Source organism: Podarcis raffonei, chromosome 8, assembly GCF_027172205.1.
Source record: "Podarcis raffonei isolate rPodRaf1 chromosome 8, rPodRaf1.pri, whole genome shotgun sequence".
Taxonomy (NCBI): domain Eukaryota; kingdom Metazoa; phylum Chordata; class Lepidosauria; order Squamata; family Lacertidae; genus Podarcis; species Podarcis raffonei.
This window is the reverse complement of record NC_070609.1, coordinates 10844649-10868440: the sequence shown is the minus strand read 5'-3', so window position 1 is coordinate 10868440 and position 23792 is coordinate 10844649. Positions and strand designations below refer to the sequence as shown.

Here is a 23792-nt window from a genome sequence, read left to right as displayed (position 1 = left end):
CAGCTGGGCATTTGGTGAATTGGCCTCTTTATTTCTCTGTCACACACAGCTACCCAGGATGTAGGTTTTCACCTATGCACCCCAATCATGCATGACAGAAAGTTCATGCAACTACTTTTCCATATGGCCAGACAGAATGTCGTAACATATGTTCAGTTTTATCATGTGCTGATCAGCTGAGGAGCAGTTTTTGTTTGTATGAAACGGCCCTTAAACTAAAATTGATTTAATTGTTATGCTCTTCTGTGATCAACTCATTAGTTACCATTAACTGTGACCAACATATTGAGAACCTATGAAATCTAAGCAGTAAATGGCTACCAAGATTATGAGCCTCTCAATACTGGTAATTGTCATTTAGCAAGAAGTGGTAATCAACAATTCGCTATAACTCACCTCTCACTTCCTCAGAGAATCCCAACTGTGAATGGGGGAAGGACAGTTAAACTGGTTTAGGGTTATAGCCACAACATACTTTAAATAAAATAAAAAATAAAGCCATTATTGTACCATTTTAACAGTCATGGCTTCCCTCAAAGAATCCTGGGAACTGTAGTTTGTTAAGAGTGCTGGGAATTGCAGCTCTGTGAGGGCTCTCCTAACTCTTGGCACACTTAACTACAGTTCCCATGAGTCTTTGGGAGAAGCCATGGCTGTTAAAGTGACAGAAGAGTGCTTTAAATGTGTGGTGTGTGTGTGTGGCCTGAGTTTGTGGCCTAAAAGCATGTAAAATGCACCGAAAACTGATGCAGCTAAGCAGAGAACCATCTCCAATTTGGTGGAGTCCAGGAAGCCCAGCCACTTGGAGGAAAAGCATATAGAGACTATGTCTCCATTATCTCATTCTTACGTTTGCACACTTAGAGGGCAGGTGAACAGACAGCATCACTGAGGAGCAGCTCCAGAGAATGGCATTGGGCTCACTACTGGGCTGCACGCTTTGGCAGGCCCAGTGGTGCCTACCTGATGTACCACACTTGTTTTCATAGTGTTTTGCTTCTCTTTTTTTGCAGAAGAGATGGGAAAATGAGCGCCTTTTACAAGCCAAGAAGAAGGCTTATGAAGAGGAGAACATATATGAGGTAATTCCAGGAGACTGGGCATGGGGAAGGGATTGGCAGTTGCCCCCCCCATAAATAAAAATGTTAAGAAAAATCCTGGCTACGCCCATGCTTCTGTGCAGCAGAATGTGGGAAAATTCCAAAGCTGAAGGAGACGGACACCATAGTGTATTCATATGATACTGGAAATAGGAAGCCCAGCCAGTATTGTGCAGCAGCATAATTTAACACCAGGCAAAGAAACATATTCATGCATAATACAGTCATACCTCATGTTACGTTTGCTTCAGGTTGCGCGTTTTCAGGTTGCGTCCCACGGCGACCCGGAAGTACCGGAAAGGGTTACTTCTGGGTTTCGCCACATGCACAGACGTGCAAAACGATGTCACGCGCATGCGCAAAAGCAGCGAATCACGACCCACGCAGGCGCGGGTTGTGTTCTGCTCATGTTGCAAACGGGCCTCTGGAATGGATCCCGTTCGCAACCAGAGGTACCACTGTATATATTTTTTTTATTTCATAAAATTTATGCACCGCTTGATTGTAAAAACAAAACAAAACCTCAAAGCGGTTTACAAAGAGATAAAACAGTGAAATCACGGGAAAAAATTACAACCTGACTTTAAAGCAGGCTTCCTCAAACCCAGCCCTCCAGATGTTTTTTGGCCGACAACTCCCATGATCCCTAGCTAGCAGGACCAGTGGTCAGGGATGGTGGGAATTGTAGTCTCAAAACATCTGGAGGGTCGAGTTTGCGGAAGCCTGCTTTAAAGCATACAAAAGTTAAAATGCTAAAACAGATTTACCGTAAATCACCTCAAAGTTCTAAGCTTCTGGGCAGACTTGTCTAAAGAGGAATGTTTTTAGCAGATGCTGAAAAGAGTATAGGGAAGTCATGCGCTTGATCTCAATAGGCAGGGAGTTCCAAAGTATAGGCGCTGCCTACAGATTTAGGAGTGAGGATCCCTGCCAAAGATCGGTGAATTAAAAAATGAGAACGCTTTAATTCCAGTAGGAAGGAAAGTAGTCAAAAGCTTTACTATTTGTTATTTTTATGTATTTTATTTTATATGCTTATGTACATTTTCCTGTTGCTCAAGATGAGTTCATTACGTTACTGTGAAAGTATGTTTTGCCATTATCCTAAAAAAACCAGACCCAATCTTCATTTCCTGTGGTGAGGCCTGTGGAAAAAGAAGAGCGCCGTCTCCCCCTTCAGTTCAATCTCAATATCCTACTTAGTGGGATTTACTTCCTAATAAACTTGTTTAGGGTTGCAGCCAAAGGGTTGTATCAAGTTATACCTAGTGACAGGAAGTCCTCCTGGCTGGAACATCATCCCCGTGAGTCCACTCTGGGCAAACTGGAAATGTTGTATTTGACTGCTACAGTGATGTCACATCCCACAGAGCAGACCCTTTGAAATTAATGCACCGAAATTTGTAATGTCCATTGTTTTTAACGGGTCTGCTCTGAATAAGACTAACCTTGGCTATCACCCTAAAACTCAATGCATCTTCAGAATAATAGTGTATTAGTATTTATGCTTATAGACTTATCTTTCTGGTTCTGCTCTGAATAAGACTAACCTTGGCTATCACCCTAAAACTCAATGCATCTTCAGAATAATAGTGTATTAGTATTTATGCTTATAGACTTATCTTTCTGGTTCTGCTCTGAATAAGACTAACCTTGGCTATCTCCCTAAAACTCAATGCATCTTCAGAATAATAGTGTATTAGTATTTATGTTTATAGACTTATCTTTCTGGTTCTGCTCTGAATAAGACTAACCTTGGCTATCTCCCTAAAACTCAATGCATCTTCAGAATAATAGTGTATTAGTATTTATGCTTATAGACTTATCTTTCAGAAATTGACCTTTTTTTTTGTTTTCCCTTCCTAGGGACTGAATCTGGATGACTGTTCCATGTATGAGGACATTTCACGGGGGCTGCAGGCCACCTACCAGGACATAGGGAACGTGAAAGTGATTGATCTGCAGCTGGAGAAGCCAGAGAAACCGTGATAGAAAAGGACTTTGCTTTGCATTCACTTTCCAGGCACACAGTATAAACAGCCCATTTTAAATCCTGAATATTCTCCCTCACTTCATCCTGCTGAGGAGAATTGAGGGCAGGGGTGGAAGGATTCTATATTCTCCTGTCTCCAGGATACTCACACTTGTATAACTATGTCAGGTTTACAATAAGAAGGCTGAGAAGAACTTATTGATTCTGCTTTGTGAAAGTTCTGGTTTTGGCAGGAGGGTAATCAACACAGGTTTCCTGGCATTTTCGTTTTCCTGACAAAATATTCTGACAAGTACTAACTTTATCTTCACTTGACATCTTCCTAGTCACTTTTCCATTCTTGGTCTTGTTGGGAAGAGATGCTTCCCTCCCTTTTTCTAGGAAAATTTGTTCCAAGATGTAAAGAACACGTCAGTGACATTCACCAAATGGTGCACAACTGAGTTTATAGGATTAATTCATTTAGAATGTGTGCCTGCTCCTACTTCCCTTTCTGAAATTGGGGTTTAAGAGAGACCTATTTATAGTGCAGCTGATTTGGAAGCGTGCTCACTGTGTTCAGTTCAAATGTATATTTTTTCCCCATTGTTGAATGCTGAAGGAAATTGGGCTATAGGTTTGCAGCAAAATCCAGCTATATATGGTGCTGATTGGACAATGCTTCAAGACACACATGAACAAGAAAGAAATAGTACATAGACTGCCTCAATCACAAGATAGGATAAAAAACAGAGCTTATCCAACATTTGCTTTGGTAGAAGCCAGGAAAAGGCTGAAATCATATCATGGGTGAAAAACCTATGCAACTTTTGTTTCAATATTATATTTGTCTTCATCTTTGATCTGCTACTTGTATGCTTTCCCACTCTTGTATAGGAAAAAGTTGTAACATTGTTAATATTGTAGGATTTTAATTTTTTTGATAGATTGCACTATGAACCTCCCCAGCTTTCTTCAAATACCAAAGGAAAGCTGGAGAGAGCTAATGAGACGAGCCTGACTTGTGGCTAAAAGTAATAGGGTTAACCAATGCAATACTCTCCAGATGTTTTGGCCTATAACTGCCATTATCCCCTACTGTTGTCTTTGTTGGCTGGATTGATGGGAGTTCTAGTCCAAAAACATATGGAGGACACTATGTTGAGTATCTCTCCATTAGAAGAACCAATGAGTTTTAAGTTTTCATGGAGACAATGAAAAAACCCCCAGACATTTCACAGTGTTTGGTTATTTCCCTAAAGTAATAGGCTGACCCTCTCTTCTTACCATGGCATACAAAGCTCTGGTTGTGCATTACAGAAGATTGCCAAAGGTGGGTGAGTTGAAGCAGTGCCCAGGGAAATGGGTAGTTGACCCCGATAATACTCTTGATCCAAGCCCTAGCATGCAAGACGGTTTGTAATCCTGTTTCGATTTAATTTCAGACTAAATTTCCTTATTTTTTCATGTTTTGTCATCTGGGATGTTAATAAAATAAACGTTTCACTGTTATGAAATGAGATTGTTTTGAAACAACATGTTTCATTTATTTAGAAAATGTCCTACTTGCTTTATATTCAAAACAACATCAAAGTGATATATTCTATTATTCACTTAGGAGAACAACTTATTTCTAACCCTAACCTCATGATAACAGGGTTAGTTTGGATCAGTGCTTTTGTAATACTGAGCAGTACAGGAAAGTCAGGCCTGTCTTGATGCTTGTCTGATCAGATGCAATACAGTACACATTTTCACACTACAAGTGGTCAGCTGGCTACCTTTGCACAAGGAAACATGCATTGACTATCTTCATGATGGATAGTTTTATATACAGTCATACCTCAGGTTGAATATGCTTCATGTTGAGCACGTTCGAGTTCCGCTCCTTGGCAACCCGGAAGTAACAGAACGCGTTACTTCCGGGTTTCACCACTCGCGCATGCGCAGACGCTCAAAATGACGTCACGTGCATGTGCAGAAGCGGCAAAAAGCGGCGCACGTGTGCGCAGACGAGCCGTCGCTAGTTACGTTTGCTTCTGGATGCGAATGGGGCTCCAGAACGGATCCCGTTCGCATCCCGAGGTACAACTGTACTTCAGCCAGTGCTCTTTCCTACAACCCATATGCCTTGTAGCCTAAACCTTAATGCACCATCTGTGCCTGGGAACAATTTGTTTTCCGTCTGGTACCATCTCTGGTTAAACAGAGTATGTCTTTTAAATTATTCTAAAAAGTGTCTGTATTATCCTTACAAAACCAGAGCAATTCACAACCATGGGCAGGCAACAGAGTTGGTGGCACAGACTGTTCAGATAATACTCTATATTGCAGTTGCTGTAAGGGCCTTTTAGCAGTTCTCTCTACCCCTAAACAGTGTTAGCTCCCTTCAGCAGCACTCACCATCTAGAACAGGGGTAGGCAACCTAAGGCCCACAGGCAACCTAAGGCCCAATTGCCTTCTTAATCCAGCCCGCGGACAGTCCGGGAATCAGCGTGTTTTTACCCGAGTAGAATGTGTCTTTTTATTTAAAATGCATCTCTGGGTTATTTGTAGGGCCTGCCTGGTGTTTTTACATGAGTAGAATGTGTGCTTTTATTTAAAATGCATCTCTGGGTTGTTTGTGGTGCATAGGAATTCATTCATTTCCCCCCAAAAAATATAGTCCAGCCCACCAAATGGTCTGAGGGGAGGTGGTCTGGCCCACGGCTGAAAAAAGGTTGCTGACCCCTGATCTAGAAGGTGAACTATAATGCCACCATGTGGAAGATGCTTGCAAAGGAATGGGGATTCATGAAGGCTTTCCACCCTGTCCATTTTTGCATGAATGGCCTATGTAAGTGTTATCATTATGGCATGGAACATCAATAGGCAGGATCTGATATCTATTGCATCTCTCTCAGCCCCCTTAAAAGAATGATATGAATCAGCCCTTACTACACATAACATACACAAAGCGCCTGTGATCCTCATTTCATTTACTTAGAAGGCCTAATAAAGTCAGTAAGACTTCCAAGGTAAAGCTGTTTAGAATGGAGTGGCTGTCTTCAGGATCAGGAAGGGTAAATGTTTTTGATACTGCACTTTGAGTGGGGGCTCAACCCTTCCCCCATGTCATTTGTCCTAAACTGGATCCCTAGTGCTAGTACTTGCCTTGTGGAGCAACACATACGGGTATTATATGTATGGGTTTGCCTTGAAGTTAAATAGCATCATCAGGGAAGCAGGCAGTTCTCTGAGGGAAATAGCATGGAGAGAAGGGTTAACCAATTAGCCATCCTCCCTTCCACAGCACTGGGGTCTCAAGCCACATTAGCACTTCTAGTGCCATTACTAACTCTTACAACAACAACAACAACAACAACAAAACACCACAGGATATCCTATTCACAGCTATCCTGTGACATGTAGGATTCAGTCCTGATACTTTGCTCTACTTTTGTCTGCAGGTGGAACTATATTATTTGGCAAATATAACAGTTTTGAGAAGTTGCAAGGCTAACACATACGTGGTATGCAAAAGCATGTAATACAAATCCACTGTGGTTGTTTGTTTTAGGCAAAGAAGCTTTGGTGGTTGAAATCTGAAATGGGGGAGGGGGGAGAGGAAGGAATTTCATCCTTGTGCATAGACATCTGCATGGCATTTCCCAACTAACTCCTCCTGAAGCTACTTTTCTCCTTGCAAGGTTCCAAATAATGTATTTTGCAAGTTTAACAGGCACCCCTGGAGGAGAGTGGCTTGAGGGAAAGCTGCGGAAGAAAAAAAAACTAAATAAAGAATTAAACATCTTACTCCCCTCCTGCTTCCATTTCTGACTGTTTCCCTCACAAAACTACTTTGGCTAGAAGAAGCAGGCATCATATTTCATAATATGTGTTTACATACAGTGTGTTATTTGATTAATGTAAAAAGATTAATGTAAAAAGTAATTGGACAGTTACATTGAAAGCTATTTCTTAATTTATGACAGTAACAGCAGTCACTTTTGAAGAAGCCATTTATTAAGATAACATGGGCAGAATATGATTGACTATTGAAATAAAGCCCAAGAGCTGCACAGTGTAAGTGCAAGCACTGTTCAACTGAATTATGGAATCTTGGGATTTCATTGTTAGATGGAAATGTGGCAGAGTCTAGTAGTCAGGGCTGATTCTTTTTCTTCAAATCACAGCTCCTGAACCTCATTCGAACATTGGCTCATTTTGGAAATAATCTTTAAGGAGCTTAGTGAAGATCCATCAGGTATAGCAGCATCAGAAAACAGTTTCGGCAAAACATAAAAAGATGCTAGCATGAGATAATGTAAATGTAGCTTTATAAATTACATCAGGTAACTCCACAAGTAGTATAGCACCCTATGCGTTTTCATATTGGCCCTCAAGAAGAAATGCTTATTACAAAACTTCAACATTTAAAACATAGGCACTTCTTTCATTTTAAATCAGATTGTGGTGCATTAAAAAGCATAAGGGTGAAAAAATGTTCACCAAATAAACTTCTAGGGCTTGCCACACAAAAATTCACTTCTAGGGTCATATACCCAAAATTGTGTCTGTAAGAGCTCTAAAACAATGAGGTGGTATGAGTAGTGGTGCTGGCTTTAGCAATAGTCACTTGTGATAAAATTTCCTACAAAATAGACAGCAAATGACTAGAGTCCTGCTTACTACAGCAGATGGGGAAATGCACTAAAACCGCTAGATGAGCAGAAATGCAGAGGTGCTTACTTTATGACTAAAAACATTCAAAATACAGCACCATACTCTGTACTGGAAGTGGTAGCTCTATCCACTATGTTACACTAAGGTGGCTTCTCTCCTGTGTGAGTTTGCTTGTGCCTGGCCAGGTTTCCTGAACAGCTGAAGCTTTTCCCACACTCTCCACATGAATATGGCTTCTCTCCTGTGTGCATTCGCTTGTGCCTGGCCAGGTCTCCTGACTGGCTGAAGCTTTTCCCACACTCTCCACATGAATATGGCTTCTCTCCTGTGTGAGTTCGCGTGTGGACAGCCAGGTTTCCTGAACAGCTGAAGCTTTTCCCACACTGTCCACATGAATATGGCTTCTCTCCTGTGTGCATTCGCTTGTGCTTGGCCAGGTCTCCTGAACAGCTGAAGCTTTTCCCACACTCTCCACATGAATATGGCTTCTCTCCTGTGTGCGTTCGCGTGTGGGCAGCCAGGTTTCCTGAACAGCTGAAGCTTTTCCCACACTCTCCACATGAATATGGCTTCTCTCCTGTGTGTGTTCGCTTGTGGACAGCCAGGTGTCCTGAACAGCTGAAGCTTTTCCCACACTCTCCACATGAATATGGCTTCTCTCCTGTGTGTGTTCGCTTGTGGACAGCCAGGTGTTCTGACCGGTTGAAGCTTTCCCCACACTCTCCACATGAATATGGCTTCTCTCCTGTGTGCATTCGCTTGTGCTTGGCCAGGTCTCCTGAACAGCTGAAGCTTTTCCCACACTCTCCACATGAATATGGCTTCTCTCCTGTGTGAGTTCGCGTGTGGACAGCCAGGTTTCCTGAACAGCTGAAGCTTTTCCGACACTGTCCACATGAATATGGCTTCTCTCCTGTGTGCATTCGCTTGTGCTTGGCCAGGTTTCCTGAACAGCTGAAGCTTTTCCCACACTCTCCACATGAATATGGCTTCTCTCCTGTGTGCGTTCGCGTGTGGGCAGCCAGGTTTCCTGAACAGCTGAAGCTTTTCCCACACTCTCCACATGAATATGGCTTCTCTCCTGTGTGTGTTTGCTTGTGCCTGGCCAGGTCTCCTGACTGGCTGAAGCTTTTCCCACACTCTCCACATGAATATGGCTTCTCTCCTGTGTGTGTTCGCTTGTGGACAGCCAGGTGTCCTGAACAGCTGAAGCTTTTCCCACACTCTCCACATGAATATGGCTTCTCTCCTGTGTGTGTTCGCTTGTGGACAGCCAGGTGTTCTGACCGGTTGAAGCTTTTCCCACACTCTCCACATGAATATGGCTTCTCTCCTGTGTGTGTTCGCTTGTGGACAGCCAGGTGTCCTGAACAGCTGAAGCTTTTCCCACACTCTCCACATGAATATGGCTTCTCTCCTGTGTGTGTTCGCTTGTGGACAGCCAGGTGTCCTGACCAGCTGAAGCTTTTCCCACACTCTCCACATGAATATGGCTTCTCTCCTGTGTGCATTCGCTTGTGGATGGCCAGGTGTCCTGAACGGCTGAAGCTTTTCCCACACTGTCCACATGAATATGGCTTCTCTCTTGTGTGTGTTTGCATGTGAGTGACCAGCACTGATGAGTAGCTGAAGCTTCTCTCACAGTTTCTAAATGAACGTGGCCTCTCTCCTATACATAATTGTTGGGCTGGGTGTGACAACTGCTTTAAAGTTGCCCCACTTTCATTGCATCTAGAAAACTGAATTCTACTCTGTGTCTCTTTGTTTATATCTTTTAAAAACAGTGTCTCCTCATCTTTATCTTTGTCAACACAACTTGGCACTTGGTGCTGCAGCATAGTTCTGTTTGAAGCACTATTTGTGATTTTGAATAGAGATTTCTCTGCTAGTACATTTTCAGGTACTTCAGGCTGTATTCCATATCCTGAATGCTTCCATTTCATATGTCTGTGAAGCTAATCTTTGAAAGTGAAAGCCAATTTGCAGCAGGGACACTGATGACAGGTGATACCTTGCTCCTGTATCAAACGTGAATTCTGCCTGTGCACTATTTGAGAACAAACAAGATTTGAGTTTTAGTAGCTATTTTCAACCATGCATGACAAATGGGCATATGGGACTACATTATTTAGGAAACTACAGCACCCAGCAAACTCACTGAGAGCCAAGGAAAAAGACACATGCCAAAACAGAGGGTTGTCCTGAAGGAGCAAGCGACAGGAAGAAGACCAAGGCCGGCCACAGCATTCAGAAAGGTCATATTGCATACAGTGGTCAAAACAGCATCATTGACCATATTACATGCATGGGAAACAAAATAGCTTTGACCATATAATTGCAGAAGTGTTTTACACAATAAAATGAACAAGGGCTCTAAGACGTATTTTGTTTTTATTAAATAATCAATTAAACTTAATTTTAACTATTCTCACAAATGTGTGAGTTATTTCAGGCTCAAAGAGACCTTAAACCTGTTTTAAAAAGTAAAATTTTTTTTTGTAAAAAAAAATTACTTAAAAATCAATTTATTTTATAACCACAAAAAACACCCTCCTTATTTTTAAACATAACAAGTACATGGTTAGCCCATTCTACAACAAAAGTATGATAGACGTGTTAGTTGTGGTTTGCACGCTATGACTTGTCGAACCTACTGGGAATAAAATGACAAAAATTCACTTTGAATAGTCAGTGACCCTTTTCTTAATACCATTTTTATACCTTATTTTGAAAGAGACCACATTTAGCTTTATTTTGATACCAAAATAAGCCCAACCGGTTGAAAAAAAAAACCAGGAGTTTTTTTCTAAACTGATGCAGAAATTGCATTAGCCTAAATCGCGCAGAAATCAAAATTTTCAAAAAAATTCTCCTGTGCACAATTTTGGACCAAAAAATCTTAAAAAATTAATTTGAGGGTTTTTTCTAAACTGACGCAGAAATTGCATAAGCCTAAATTGCGCGAAAAACGAAATTTTCAAAAAATTTGAAATTCGCCTGCTCCCAATTTTGGAGCAAAAAATCTTAAAAAATTAATTTGAGGTTATCTCATAAGTATCTACACATTTAAAAAATTGAAGAAAATCTGAGTCATGAGAGCACATAGCACCAGGTAATTTGGCGTGGAATGACCCAAAATCTGGAGGTGTGTTAAAATACTGCAATACTATTGAATGCAAATAAAGTCTAAATTTTGGTGCTTTAACTATATTAAAATAGTTCTGAGAGAGAATTTCTTCTATGCCAAATGCATTTCTTATTTTTTAAGATAACACCTGCATACAGGGGAAATTAGATATTTGCACAAGAGACAACTACTGTATATGATGAAATTCTTCCTAATATTACAACAACTGTAGTATTGGTGTGACCTTGGCGGGGGGGCGGGTGTCAGCCTGTATGATGCTGGAGTCTCTTCTAATTCCATTGTTGAACTAGCCAGGCAAATTCCTTGGCGAGTTAATGGCCCTAAGTATGGTCAATAATATAACAAAGCAAGTTGTTCTGTGCCAGAGGACCATTGGGTGCCCCCCCTCACCTGACTGGTAGTTAGAAGGACAATAGCCAGTTGTGTGTGACACCTGGGCTAGAAGCAAGCAGAAGCCAGAAAGTGAGAAACATGCTTGATTTCTATTTGAATCAAAGGCTGTGACTATGGAAGAAGCAATATATTTTGGGGTGTTGATTCTGTGAGTCCCTCCATCACAGGCTCAGGTTGTATATTTGTATAAATAAACAATAAATCTTAAAGACACCACAGACTCTGATGTCCCTCATTCCTAGAATCTCTGGAATTTCACACCGCTCAGAGAGTGGGGTGATGTTCAACAATATATTGGCATGCTATGTGAGGGGGTCTACCATGAGCCAAGGTGTGACAACCTCCCAGCTGATGGATTTTGACTGAGGGGGAAAGCCAGATTTAACCAATGTGGGACAATCCACTGGGATGTTGTCCTGCACAAGTTCCCATTGAAATAAATAGGAGAGGCATAACAATATTTGTATGAGGCCTCCATTCCTTTCAAAGAGACAGACACAGAATAATATCCTGGTGGACTATGTCTCATATTACTGGCAGGTGTGTTGTTACTTCACTTTCCTGCGGCAGGCAGCAATATTACTTGTGCCAGCCTGCTCAAGGCTGGCACCGCTCCCATGCTCTACATATGAGAAGACTTAAGAACTGGTGTCATGTTCAAAAGTCATACAAGCACTACCACTATGTCAAAAACGCAGCACCAGTCTTTTCAGCCCACATATTCACCATGCAAAATTGATCCTAATCCTTGTGCATTTCTCTGCAACATGAAAACTTTCCCCCAGCTGTCCTACATTTCTCTTACCTCAACCATCCTTCTAGCTCTACAATTCGATGGTTCTATGAACTAGTCCTTTAGATTTACCATATATAACACATAGAAATATGAAGATGTATTAGATGTATCTAGGAGAATGCTGTCTAAGACAAACAAAAGAAGCAATAACAGACTTCAGTGTTAGGGAAGATTTAAAACAATGCATGATTATAATACCTTTTCTTGATTTCCATCTAGAGCCCCACTTGATGCCAAGCTCCTTTCCATATTCTTCTCCATACCAAACCAGAAGCTCAGAATGAATAAGGATTATTTTACATGCTCTGTAGTAGATTTTCCCATGATACTGGAAGGCAACAAGATTTTGCTCTTCCTCATTCCGGGCACAGTTAACATACCTGAAAGAAAGTTCATTGTTAAGAGGGTAACTAAAAGTACTCAGTCAGGGAAGTTGGAAATTAGAGAAGTACTAAGAAGCATAACAATTGCATTACTTTCTTCTATTATTCCAGTAATGAAATGCACAGCTGAAATATTTTAAATTTGTTGAACACTGGGCATATTATACACTGGAGCTTACAACCCACAATTGAATTTTGTAAAAATGAACTTTGGTCTTCTTACCTGTGGTAACTTCACTTCCTTTTTTTATGGTGGTAGAAGAATATCTTTGTCTGGGTTGCTCCTCCCATTCATTTCAGAAGGCAAGACTTATGCAGACCACCAGGCATTTCCTCTACTAGGAATGATGAACCCATCGCTTTGACTGATCCCACTAAGCAGTTTAGCGGCCCACCACTCTCTTTCCAAACCAAGATATTATTTTTCCCCTTTGAAAGGTGCCACTTCTCCCTCTAGTACTGGCACTACTGGACTTTGGTAAATAGTGTGCAATTTGCACAGCAGTATGCAGAAAAAATACCCTGGTAAGACTGCTGTTGAAAGGATAAAGAAAACTTAACATTTATTACTCATGGAGGAGGAACCATCCTATGTATAGATTTTACATGTGGCCAAGATTCAGCCAAGATGTTGACGCTAGCACAAGCTAACTCATACTGACTACTTGGAGAAGCAGAAAAGAATTAAAGCCTGAAAGGAAGTGAACTACTTTACCGACAAGCATTTACTAAAAGAGAAGGAATCAGTGAAGAAGGAAGAACAGGTTGCATTTCTATCTATTCCTCACCACAGTTCAAGCAGGTTATTGTAAATGTCGTGCTTTACTCCCAACAGTTAAAAGATCTTAAGAGCATGGACGGTTAACCTGTAGTCACCCAGAATGACATGTAAGTCATTCTGTTCTATTGGCCTTTCTATGTGTATGAAGACCCTTGTTTTAAAAGTCTCTCTTCATTTAGTTTGATCAAAGATGTTTACCTCATCCAGTTGGAATTAGTTTCATCCTTTCCATCAATGTAAACATAGCAGTTTTGCCCTCTAGTAATCTGTAATTAAAATAAACACGAAACACACACATCAATATGGTAGCACTACAACATATAGGATGTTAAGGGGCTCTGCTCCCCTGCTTGCTTTGGTCATCAACCCCCCCCCCCACATTAACCTCTTAGAGTTTCCCCTTCCCACTGCATGCAACTACTAAGCCCCCTTTTCACCCTCTCAACCCTACGTTTGAAAGCACTACTCTTGTTTCTGTAGCCCTGCTTTGCACCCGTTTTCACCTCCACCTCCATGTCTTCCCCTTCTTTTGTGCAACCCCAACAGGCACACAGACCACCCCCATGGTAATCTCCTGCATCTTCCTCTTCCCACATATTGCAACTACTAAGAACCCTTTTCACCTTTTGCCTAATTATGAAGCCACCCTCCCCATCTATTCTGTAGCTCTGTTTCCTGGCAGGCTTGTTTTCTGGATTCTCATCATTTTCTTTCTAGGAGTTTTCCTGGAGTTTTAAAACTTTGTGTTTAAATAACCTAGAATAGTCTAGGTGGGGAAATATACCGTACTTTTTATTTTAATAATACAATTCACTTTGAATAAACAAATAAGCAGAAGCAACAAAATATTGGTTTGGGTGAGAAATACATTTTAAGAACTTCCCTGGCTTTTTTGCTTGAGGTATATTTCATTCATTCAGGAAGGTGGTACTCTACACGAAAAGTTCTTAAAATAAAAGTGCTGTGTGTAAATCATACCAGCCAAGAATAACCACTGTTGGCTGCTTCTTCTTCCTCTGTGATTTTCCCTTCGTAGGGCCCAAAATGAATTCCTGGAGGCAGAATTTCTCCTTCATTCCAGACTCCAAAGCCAGCTTTGGGGATACCTGAAGGGCCAATTCTCAAACCTGGAGGTAAAGTGAGGGTGGCCCTCTCTTCCAGTCCTACTTCTACTGCTGTATCCTTGATGAAAACTGGAGAACCATGAACTGAACATTCATCAATAAAGAATAGCAGGCAGTATTCACAAACTAGGAAGGGAAAGAAAGATAAGTGAGACATGATGCTGCAGGACGTTTTTTCCATCAATAAGTTTATTTCTTTTTTCAGATATCTACAGTTATGATTGGCAATCTATATAAATATTTAAAGTTGTAAAACTTGGGGAATTTGTGTCAATGTGCAATAATTATTATAATGAATTTTCTGGTTGGCTCTCCAACTGAGGCTCTGGTCTTGTTGGGGAATAGTGATATGGACAGGGCTATTGTACTGCTTTGGGGGATAAGGATGCCAGGGGTGGGAGTCTACTTATGGCACAGTCCAAAGAGCAAGGTTGGGTTCACAACCTAGGGTCATATTGAGGGGGAATATATTGAGGGGCAATAAGAGAAGCAAAGTCCAGTCTCAGGCCAAAGTCACAAACAAAAAGAACACAGGTTCTCAGGAAGGCAGCACAGAGCACCAAGAAGCTGGTTAATGGAAGTTGTTCCAATAAACTTTCCTAAGGACTGAATACATTTTTCCAGGAGCCTGCTAAGCCCACCTTAGACATAGCATATGGTCAGCAGATAATCTAATTGCAGCAGACAGAATTCTGTCTGGTTCTAGGCATAGTCAGCCTGATAGTTTTTTAAAATAATATTTATTAAATATTTCTTAGTTTACAAAAATATGTGCATTGTCTCTTTTTTTAAGTTGTGTTTCTCCAGATCAGTTTCATTTGTTGTGAGACGTTAGTGTTGCAAACAGTATGAGGTTGGGAAGAAAAGATGGGGAAAGTGGGGGAGGGGTGATGGTGTGTGGGATAGTTTTACGAACCCTGATAGTTCCATTTAACAATAGTTCTAGTGCCATAGGGTGCTCCAAGGCTTCATGGTACAGCTGGATGAATTCAGGGAAATGTTTCGTTATTTCTTATGTTTGTCATTGCCCATAAATGTTAAGAAGGATTATTTCCCCTGCTGTGCAACCTTGGCATTCCCTATCAGAATGTTGAGTGGTATTGACGTGTTTCCCATTGGATTCTCTTCGGAGAAGGAAGGATTTCCCCCCTAAACTAGTTTAGCCACTAACATTTGGTTGGTTGGTTTTCCTTTTCTTATAGTGTGTAACCATACTTTAACTGCACAATTTCCCTCAAGCTATTACTGACTGTATCTGCTGACTCCGTGTGGCACAATGTGGTCCACAGATGACAGCTGCACTCTAGGAGTGGTTATGGGTAGATGGACTGTCTATTCTTATTCTAAGGGATTGGTCTACATAGTCTTTGGATACTTTCATCTCTATGAGTCTATGAAATATGTGTTTGTTTTTGGCACTTCTATAGCATATGTAGTCCTTTCAAAAACCTCTGTCCAATTAATTCTTACTCAGAGAAGTCCTATTCAAATCAAATGATATAATTTAGTAATATTAAATATTAAATTAATTACAATGGGTCTAAACTGAGTAGGCCTAGCATTGTCTTTAACCCTTTATTACAATCTGCCAGTTTCTGACAAATCAAGAACAGCATTAGTTCAGTTCAACTGCCAAAGATTACTTGTACAGATTCTGACAACATTAAGACCATCTACTGTTTAGAGAAGGGCTAGGGTAACTGCAGACCTTCTGTAAATTACCCATCATCTGTGAATATAATCAAATTGCGAGTCTATTGTGAATGAATGGCCCATGGCAAACGTATAGGAAATTTGTTTTCTTTTTAAAATGCGGTTAGGAATACTGATTATAGCTCAGGAACTTTTTAGGTGCAAGTCTGATGTACTTTCTTACAAAATGGAGTAGTGTCACAAAAAGAGAGTTTAATAGTGCCAGTGGTATGGCCGTATAGAATTGCTCTTCCTTTTCCAATTTTGGACAATTGTTACAAGCCTGATAAAGGCATTTTAATTAACATAATTTTGATTAAGCACTTTTTAAAATATTAGCATAAAGGGAGAGTTTCTTAGCATTATTAGCATTAGAATTATGAATAAGCCTGAACCTGAAAAATATGTAATAGAATATCTAAAAGCACTGTTTTATAAATATTTTTTCCAAGGCAACATAAGAATTGAAGATGGAAAATGCTGATTATAAACTTACACAAGTAATCATCATCATTTGGCTCATTTATTTCCATATATGTTTTTCTCTCCCTCTTCCGCAAACTATATGTACTAACTTCTTTCTCCTGATCTCTTTTCCTATTCTTTGTTTTCCCCGACAAAGCTTTCTTCTCAATATCTGAAGTATATAATATAATTTTGTAACACATAAACTCATGGAAAGCAAAAGTACATGGAATACAAGAATTTGAATCACATTAGGTATGTTTAGGTGTTCACATTAGTCCCTGCTTGCCTTGCTCATGTGTAGGATTTACATATAAGCAGAATGCCTGAATATACCTACTTTTGTTTCTGCAAGATGTGTGTAGAACACTGTGGGATATTCTATTCTGGAATGGCATTGTCTCCTTATAATAAAATCTTCTATAGTTTCAGCATTTCTAACAAGTCATATAAGAATAGCAGATGGTAAAAATACATAGGATGAACATACCACACTGGACATGAAGTGACAGATACAGTGTGCTGGGAATTAAAATGTTCCCTATTTCCTCCTGAAGATTTTGCTTGGATGTGCTCCAAAACGTTTCACTAGGCATCTAAAGAGAATTAGTTATGCTCTTTACTAGCGATGCTTAATTACCTAGATTGGCTGAGAGCCTGGATATGTGACAATGTGGCTCACAGGCAGCAAAATATTAACCAATCTTGCTCCAACCTAGAAATACCATACTACGCCATAGCCCTTTTCAGAATGAGACAAAACCACCTAAAAATCCCCAACTTTCATTAAGCACAATGAATATCTTTTAACATGGACATGTCTGCATTTAAGTGCAGCTTATCAATGTTAGAAATTTAATTCTGAGTCAATTTTCATATTTCATGGTTGCAGGAATGCCTGGTCCTGTTAACATGGATAAGCACACACTTAAACATCACTATTAACACACCCTGTCCCTTTCATGCCTCATCTCCTTCCATATTTGACTCATGTAAAGTCTTTCACAGTGTAATTGGCTAGGTGGATTTGCACTGCTTGAGCAGCTGCACAGTGTAAGCTCTCTGTCATTTTGCTGCACTGGACTTGAAAACAACATGCAACATTGCTTTTGCTCTTACATACAATTCCATCAATTTTTTTCATCTTACACAGATCATAAGATCAGATCATTAGAAAAAGTTCCAGTTCCAGTTTTGGAGAGTGCCCTTTACAATTAAATGTCAAAAAGTTTTATAGGCAGCTGTAAAGAACACAGTGGGCAGAGTAATTATTATTTAAAGTTGTTAAGAAAATAAATAAATGGCTCTCTACCAAGCACTTACCAGTCTTCGATTCTGCTGCAATGTCTGTAGTATGAACATCTGCACATGTATTTTTGTCAGTTTTCTTTATATGTTCTTGGTCTTTGGAAGTAAGTCCCATAGTGTTTATTTGCTTATTCTGCAACAAAAAGTTGTTTTCTATTAAATCTTAACATCTCAGATAACACTCATAAAGAATATAGAGGGTGCTTGTGAATCATATGTATTTACTGAGTGGTAAAAGTGATCATTTTAATTTAGGTCTTCTTAAATATTTCCACAATGGCAGTTATCATTTAGACAAATTACCAGTTAGTATATTCAGTTACGAGACAGTCCCAAGCCATACTTAATTACTTATTTTTCTCAGGAATCTCTCCTTTGGCTTTAGAGTACAATGTTTAGCAAAAGTACGGTACATGGAAATAACTTTGAACATGTGACTGTTATTGCTAACACCCAGAAAGACCTTCAAACGTGAACAGAAAATGAATTGCTGCAGTAATCATGACTTAAATGTATGAACATATTATATATTTGACTTTCAACCCAATGAAATAGCTACATAGTGTCCTCATGTCCAAAAGGTTGTGTTGTCTGGGGCTGACTAGAATTCAAAACACCTAGAGCAGGGATTGTCAACCTGGTCCCTACCGCCCACTAGTGGGCGTTTCAGGATTCTACGTGGGCGGTAGGGGGTGCTACAGCACAAGCTGAATCCTCCTTCCATCGAGCGCTGGTGGGCGGTAAGGAAATTTTACCATCAAGAAAGATGCATTAGTGGGCAGTAGGTATAAAAAGGTTGACTACCCCTGACCTAGAGGGAATCAGACCAGTGAAGACTGGTCTATTAGGCTGTGTCCACATAAAGCTTTTGAAACACACATGGGCTAATATTTCACAGTGTGCTTTCGTATATAGCAGTTTCCTGTGTACAGCAGTACACACCTCCATGATATACCATAATCTAAAGCAGCAGCTACTAACTATATTGGCAAGCTAGAGTCCAGCTGTGTTCTGTTCCCCTCCCCTCAATTAGTGTTTCCACATACTTTTTAAAAAAGAAGAAAAAAAGAGAAAATGTTTTTCAGTCTTTCGGTGTGTCGGCAAATAGTGTGGGTTTTGTGAACTACAGGTCACCCTGTCAGATGGGTAGCTTATCCTCAGTCTCCTACACATTTGATTCCAGAGTTTGTGTTGATTCCGGAGTTTGTTTCTTTGTTTCAGTTGTTTGTTTTGCTTCTGCCTTTGTTTGAAAGTGTAATGTTATGATCACTGACTACAAAAGTCAGATTGTTTCTCTGAAAGCTAATGATCATGAACAATAAATTTCCACTCAAATAAAAGTATGTCCCCCATGATATAACGTTTGTATGTTTCCAAGAAGCTCTGTAAGAAGGTTTGGTAGAAATATTGTTTAAATAATATGGTAAGATAAGATATACATAGTGCAATATAAATGAAGAAATGTGAAGATATGTAATAACTACGGAAAATTATCAGACATGTTGATGGAAGTCTAAAAGAAAAAAGACATGTGATGAATTCTTAATGTTTAATTGTGTTATAAATTTGTTTTTATTTGAAAATTAATAAAAATTATATATATATAAAAATAAAATAAAAGTATGCCCCATCAAACCCTGCTGTTATTAATATCTTTATTTCCATATCAGGGCAAACACATTAAATGTTTCTCCAAACTATTTTGATTCTATGTTCGCTAGAACCATCAGACAAACAAAAAAACCAGAAATTGCAAATCACTTGAAATATCCGAAAGTATCTTACTTGATCAACAGGGTACTTTTTTTGCTTTTCCTCTTTCCAGCTACTCAGGTTACATGGTGTCCTAAAAGATTTTACTGGAAATAAGAAACAAACTAATATTTTAGAAATTAAAATACTATCACTGATCGTATAAACCAGAGAGAGAGGGGGGTGTATTGTGCAATATACACAAACTTTTGGTGTTTGTACGAGTCAGTCATTTGGAGAAAGCTATAGCTCCAAACCATCCACTAAATTTCTCCAGTACCAACCCCTGCCAGCCAGTTCTCCATGGTAATTTCCAGGAGTATATTTGCAAAAATGTGTTATAATAATAATAAAATATTATTTATACCCCAACCATCTGGCTGGGTTTCCCCAGCCACTGTTTCACCAATAGAAAGACATTTGGTAGCATGAATTTAAATAAATAGAAACTGAACAGGCAAGTGGTTCTCCTTCAGTTAATGGAATGATAAAAACAATGATGCCTCAATAAATGTCTCTTGATTGATTAATGTTTAGAATATTTTCTCTGCATCTTCACTTTTATCTTGACTATGAATGCATCATCACAGGAATGTATCCCATGCTATTACACATTGTGTTGCCAAGAAAAAGGAGTGAACATAGGAAACTGCTATATACTAAATCAGACCACTGGTCCATCCATCTCAGTATTGTTGACACGGTCCGGCAGTGGCCCTCCAGGGGTCCAGACACAAGTCCTTCCCAGCTTTAGCTGGAAATACCAATGACTAAACCTGAGAGTTTTTCTGCACAAAACACATGCTGTACCACTGAGCTCTAGACTTTCCTTATATAATAGGAATGATTGAATATACATGGAATGAATGGGATTACAGGAACAATATGGCAATAATCATATTGTATTGCTGATACAGTATTGAATTAATGAAACATCATTAGATGCTCAGCTTTAGAATGAATATAAAACCATTATAATGCAAAAGATTAATATTCAATAAAAAGAATACAGCAAAACTGCAACCTGATTTATGCACCAGAGTACACAGTATAGCAACAGAGCAGAGGTGGGGAACCAGTGACCCTCCAGTTGTTGTGGGACTCCATCTTCCATTAGCCCCAGCCAGCATGGTTAATGGTGAAGGATTACAGGAGTCATATCTGGAGGGCCATTCATTCCCCATCATTGCAACAGAATATTCATATAGGTAGAGCAAAGGAAAATCAAGTATGAGACATAAGGGCTATTAGTAGTGACGAGCAAAATGAAACAATGTAGATGAGTTGGGTCACATCACATAAACTACATTTTGTTACATTCATCAGCTGCATCTCACAAAATTAACATAACTAAAGTCAATAGATATGTCATTCACCAGAAAGAAACAAATGCAGTCAGCGTAGAGCATTTATCTTTCAATTATAGCTATGATGGCTAAATGGAATGCCCATGTTCAGATATATGCTAAGTTGATTGACGGGACAACAGAAAGGGGGGGGGCGGTATTGCCTTCATGCCCTGCTTATGGGCTTCCCAGAAGTATCTGGCTAGGCACTGTGGGAAACAGGATGGTCTGTTCCAGCAGGATTTTTCTTAGACTTTACTGCTGGTGAGGGGTGTGGCCTGCAAAGAGTTATATGGCCCGTATAGAGAAGCCTGGAGGGCTGCATGTATTCAGGAATGACTATAGTAATCATTTACCCATAGATTTTGGTGTCCATTCCTCATCGGACTCAGAGGACTCATTTGTAGTTTTGGGAGGTTGCCGTGCATGATACATAAATGTTGGTTTAGGTGTAGGAAGACCTAATAAAAAATATCAGGTATGAGATACTATAAAAGTTGTTGTCTGCAAACATCTTATTGAAAGAATGCTTCCAGAGATTTGTCTCTGTTCAACTGATGTCAAGTGCCAATAAAAGACAAAATAATCAATGCTATGGTATTGTGCTATGGGAAAACCAAACCCTCCCCCTCCCCACTCCCCAGAATCTGTATCCAATGTGAGAGGCTTCATCTCACTTGCCACATAGTATACCTAGCCACAAGTTTTTGTTAAAAAGAAAAAGTACTGTATCAGTGAAAGACCAATCTATTGTCTGCAGTCCACAACATGGGGGAGGCGTGGGAAAAGGAGACAAATGTTTCAATGGTATCTTACAGAGCAATTCTAAGAAACTCAAAAGCCCTATTACTTTTAATTGGGGTCTACACCCAGGAAAGTGGATTGGATTGCAGCCAATGTGCAACTTAACTGATGCAACCCAGTAACTTAACTTAATCAAGTGAAGATATGCTTGGAAAAGAATTTGAATCCAGACCTCCCAGGTACAATTTCAGCATTATTTCTGGTTTCATACTTCTTTCATTAATCTCCCTTTGCCTTCTCTACTGGTCCTAATTCTACCTACAGAGTTCTAAATTTTAACCTTTTTACATAGTTAATATATGGTGTAGTTGAGCTGAGCTTCAGGCTGTAATCATTGAGAGGCAAATAGTATGCTTTAGCCCTTGGAAGCCTGACAGTTATACTTTTAAATACATGCTAAAATATAGGCTTTGCTAACTTTAACGTGTCACATAGATGAATCCTTTGAAGGTTACTATTTGATAAAGGTAAAATATGGTGCTAGAGTGAACAATTCTTCAGTTGTTCAACTCAGAGATCTTATTGCAGCTAAATAATCCATACTCCTTGCTTACTTTTCAGTAATTTCTCTCACCTAATTGAGTCATAAACTCATAGTTCTCTTTCATATTCTTATAACGAATTTTTTCCCATTCTCCCATTTCAGCCCATTGCTCTTTAGGGAAGTAGATGGCCAGCCCTTTAAAAGTATCTTCAGCCTAGTACACAGGAAGAAAGTGGGTACAGACACATAATATCATGTGTTTAAATGTTTTACTTAGAAACAAGTACTTTACAAGTAAAGTGAAATCAATCAGTGAAATTACACACTTTAATCACACGTTTAAATTTGCACACCAATTAATTGATGGGTCTAACAAGCTAAGTTGCTGGGACTGCTCTTGAAAGTCCAGTAGTTGTACAAGCTGAGCAGCTGCCATACTTTACCATGTCCCTGAATCAGATCTATACCAACTTTAAATGATTGCTGCATGATATCAGGCATGGGCAACTACAGATAAAGTGTCATGTGACTGTAGCATGATTGTCAAGGTTCCCATCTTTATGGACCTCTCCAGCAAGAACTGAGTTACACGTGAAATCTTATTATTTACACCCCTTAAATTGTATATTATTTCCCCATTATTTTTATTTAATTAAAACATTCGTGTGTGACTTCCCCAAGCCTGCAAAATTGCTAAAAGAAGCAAATCTCCACTTGCAGAAGCTTGCCACGTTTTAGGATGGAAGGTCTCTTTACGGGATATTTGCTTACTCCAAATTCCTCACCTTGGGCCTCTGCCCCCTTTTCTTATGGCTTGGCTTTTTGACCCTCTCTGTAGAACCCCTGTCTAAGCAACTATTTTTTGGGCTACCTGACCCCGTCCTCCCCGCCTCAACACTTTTTGTAAGAAGAGAATCAGAAGGAGGTGGTGTCCCACTGGCTCCTTTCTCCAAGGGCTCTCCTCTCAGATCCCTGGGATCATTCTCCATGAGATCTCCCCCACTGGGAACAGGCCATTCAGCCTCAGTTGCCCTCTTCCCTGGGGTATCGTTTTTGTCAGATGCCTCTCTCCTCATCCCTCCCGCTTCTCCCATGCTGGAACTGCCTCTGCCCTCCTGCCCTTGGCATTCATCATCCCTGAGCATCTCTTCCCACATTCCCTGGGCTCCTGCCCCAGCTGGCATTTTCTGCCCTCTTTCCTGGGCTTCTGTCCCAGTGGACATCTCAGCTCCAGATGCCATTTCTCTCCCCCTCCCTCGTTCCCAAATTTCAGCCCAGTTTAATCATCTCTCCCTCCTCAGTCTCCATCCATCCCAGCCAATTTTCTTTCTCCCCTTTTCTCTCTTAGCCCAAACTGGGCATTTCCTCTTTTAATCTTGGGGGGGGGGGTTTCAGCCCTAGACTTTGGGCTTCCCTGCTCTACACACAGCGAGGGAACTGTTTTAACTTCGCCCCTCTCTGAAATCCTCCCCGCCACAGCCGAGCCTTTTCCCTCAGCCCCAAAGAGTCATCTCCTTCCCTCAGCGAGAGGGAAAAGGCGCCAAAAATCGCGCGAGCCAATGAGCGGCAGGAGCTGGT

At 40.2% G+C, this 23792-nt stretch overlaps 2 protein-coding genes across 3 annotated transcripts in view; one reads left to right on the top strand and one right to left on the bottom strand.

Moving 5' to 3' along the window:
* The window catches only part of CD79A (CD79a molecule), a 31021-nt gene extending 26427 nt beyond the window's left edge, over positions 1–4594 (top strand). For both annotated transcript variants that reach the window (XM_053397881.1, XM_053397880.1), the window contains exons 4-5: positions 1014–1082; positions 2967–4594. In XM_053397881.1, coding sequence (XP_053253856.1) covers positions 1014–1082; positions 2967–3089 — 192 coding nt within the window. In that variant the 3' untranslated portion in view covers positions 3090–4594. The remainder of the gene's footprint in view (positions 1–1013; positions 1083–2966) is intronic.
* A 2781-nt stretch (positions 4595–7375) lies between these two features.
* PRDM9 (PR/SET domain 9) lies at positions 7376–23792 on the bottom strand. The gene is made up of 11 exons (XM_053399278.1): positions 23000–23792; positions 22305–22428; positions 21283–21387; positions 19614–19687; positions 17844–17961; positions 16552–16692; positions 14218–14489; positions 13438–13505; positions 12274–12455; positions 10674–10690; positions 7376–9693 (listed from the first exon to the last, which is right to left on the bottom strand). The coding sequence occupies exons 1-11, from the start codon at positions 23453–23455 to the stop codon at positions 7879–7881; spliced, it is 3372 nt and encodes a 1123-aa protein (XP_053255253.1). The 5' UTR covers positions 23456–23792; the 3' UTR covers positions 7376–7878.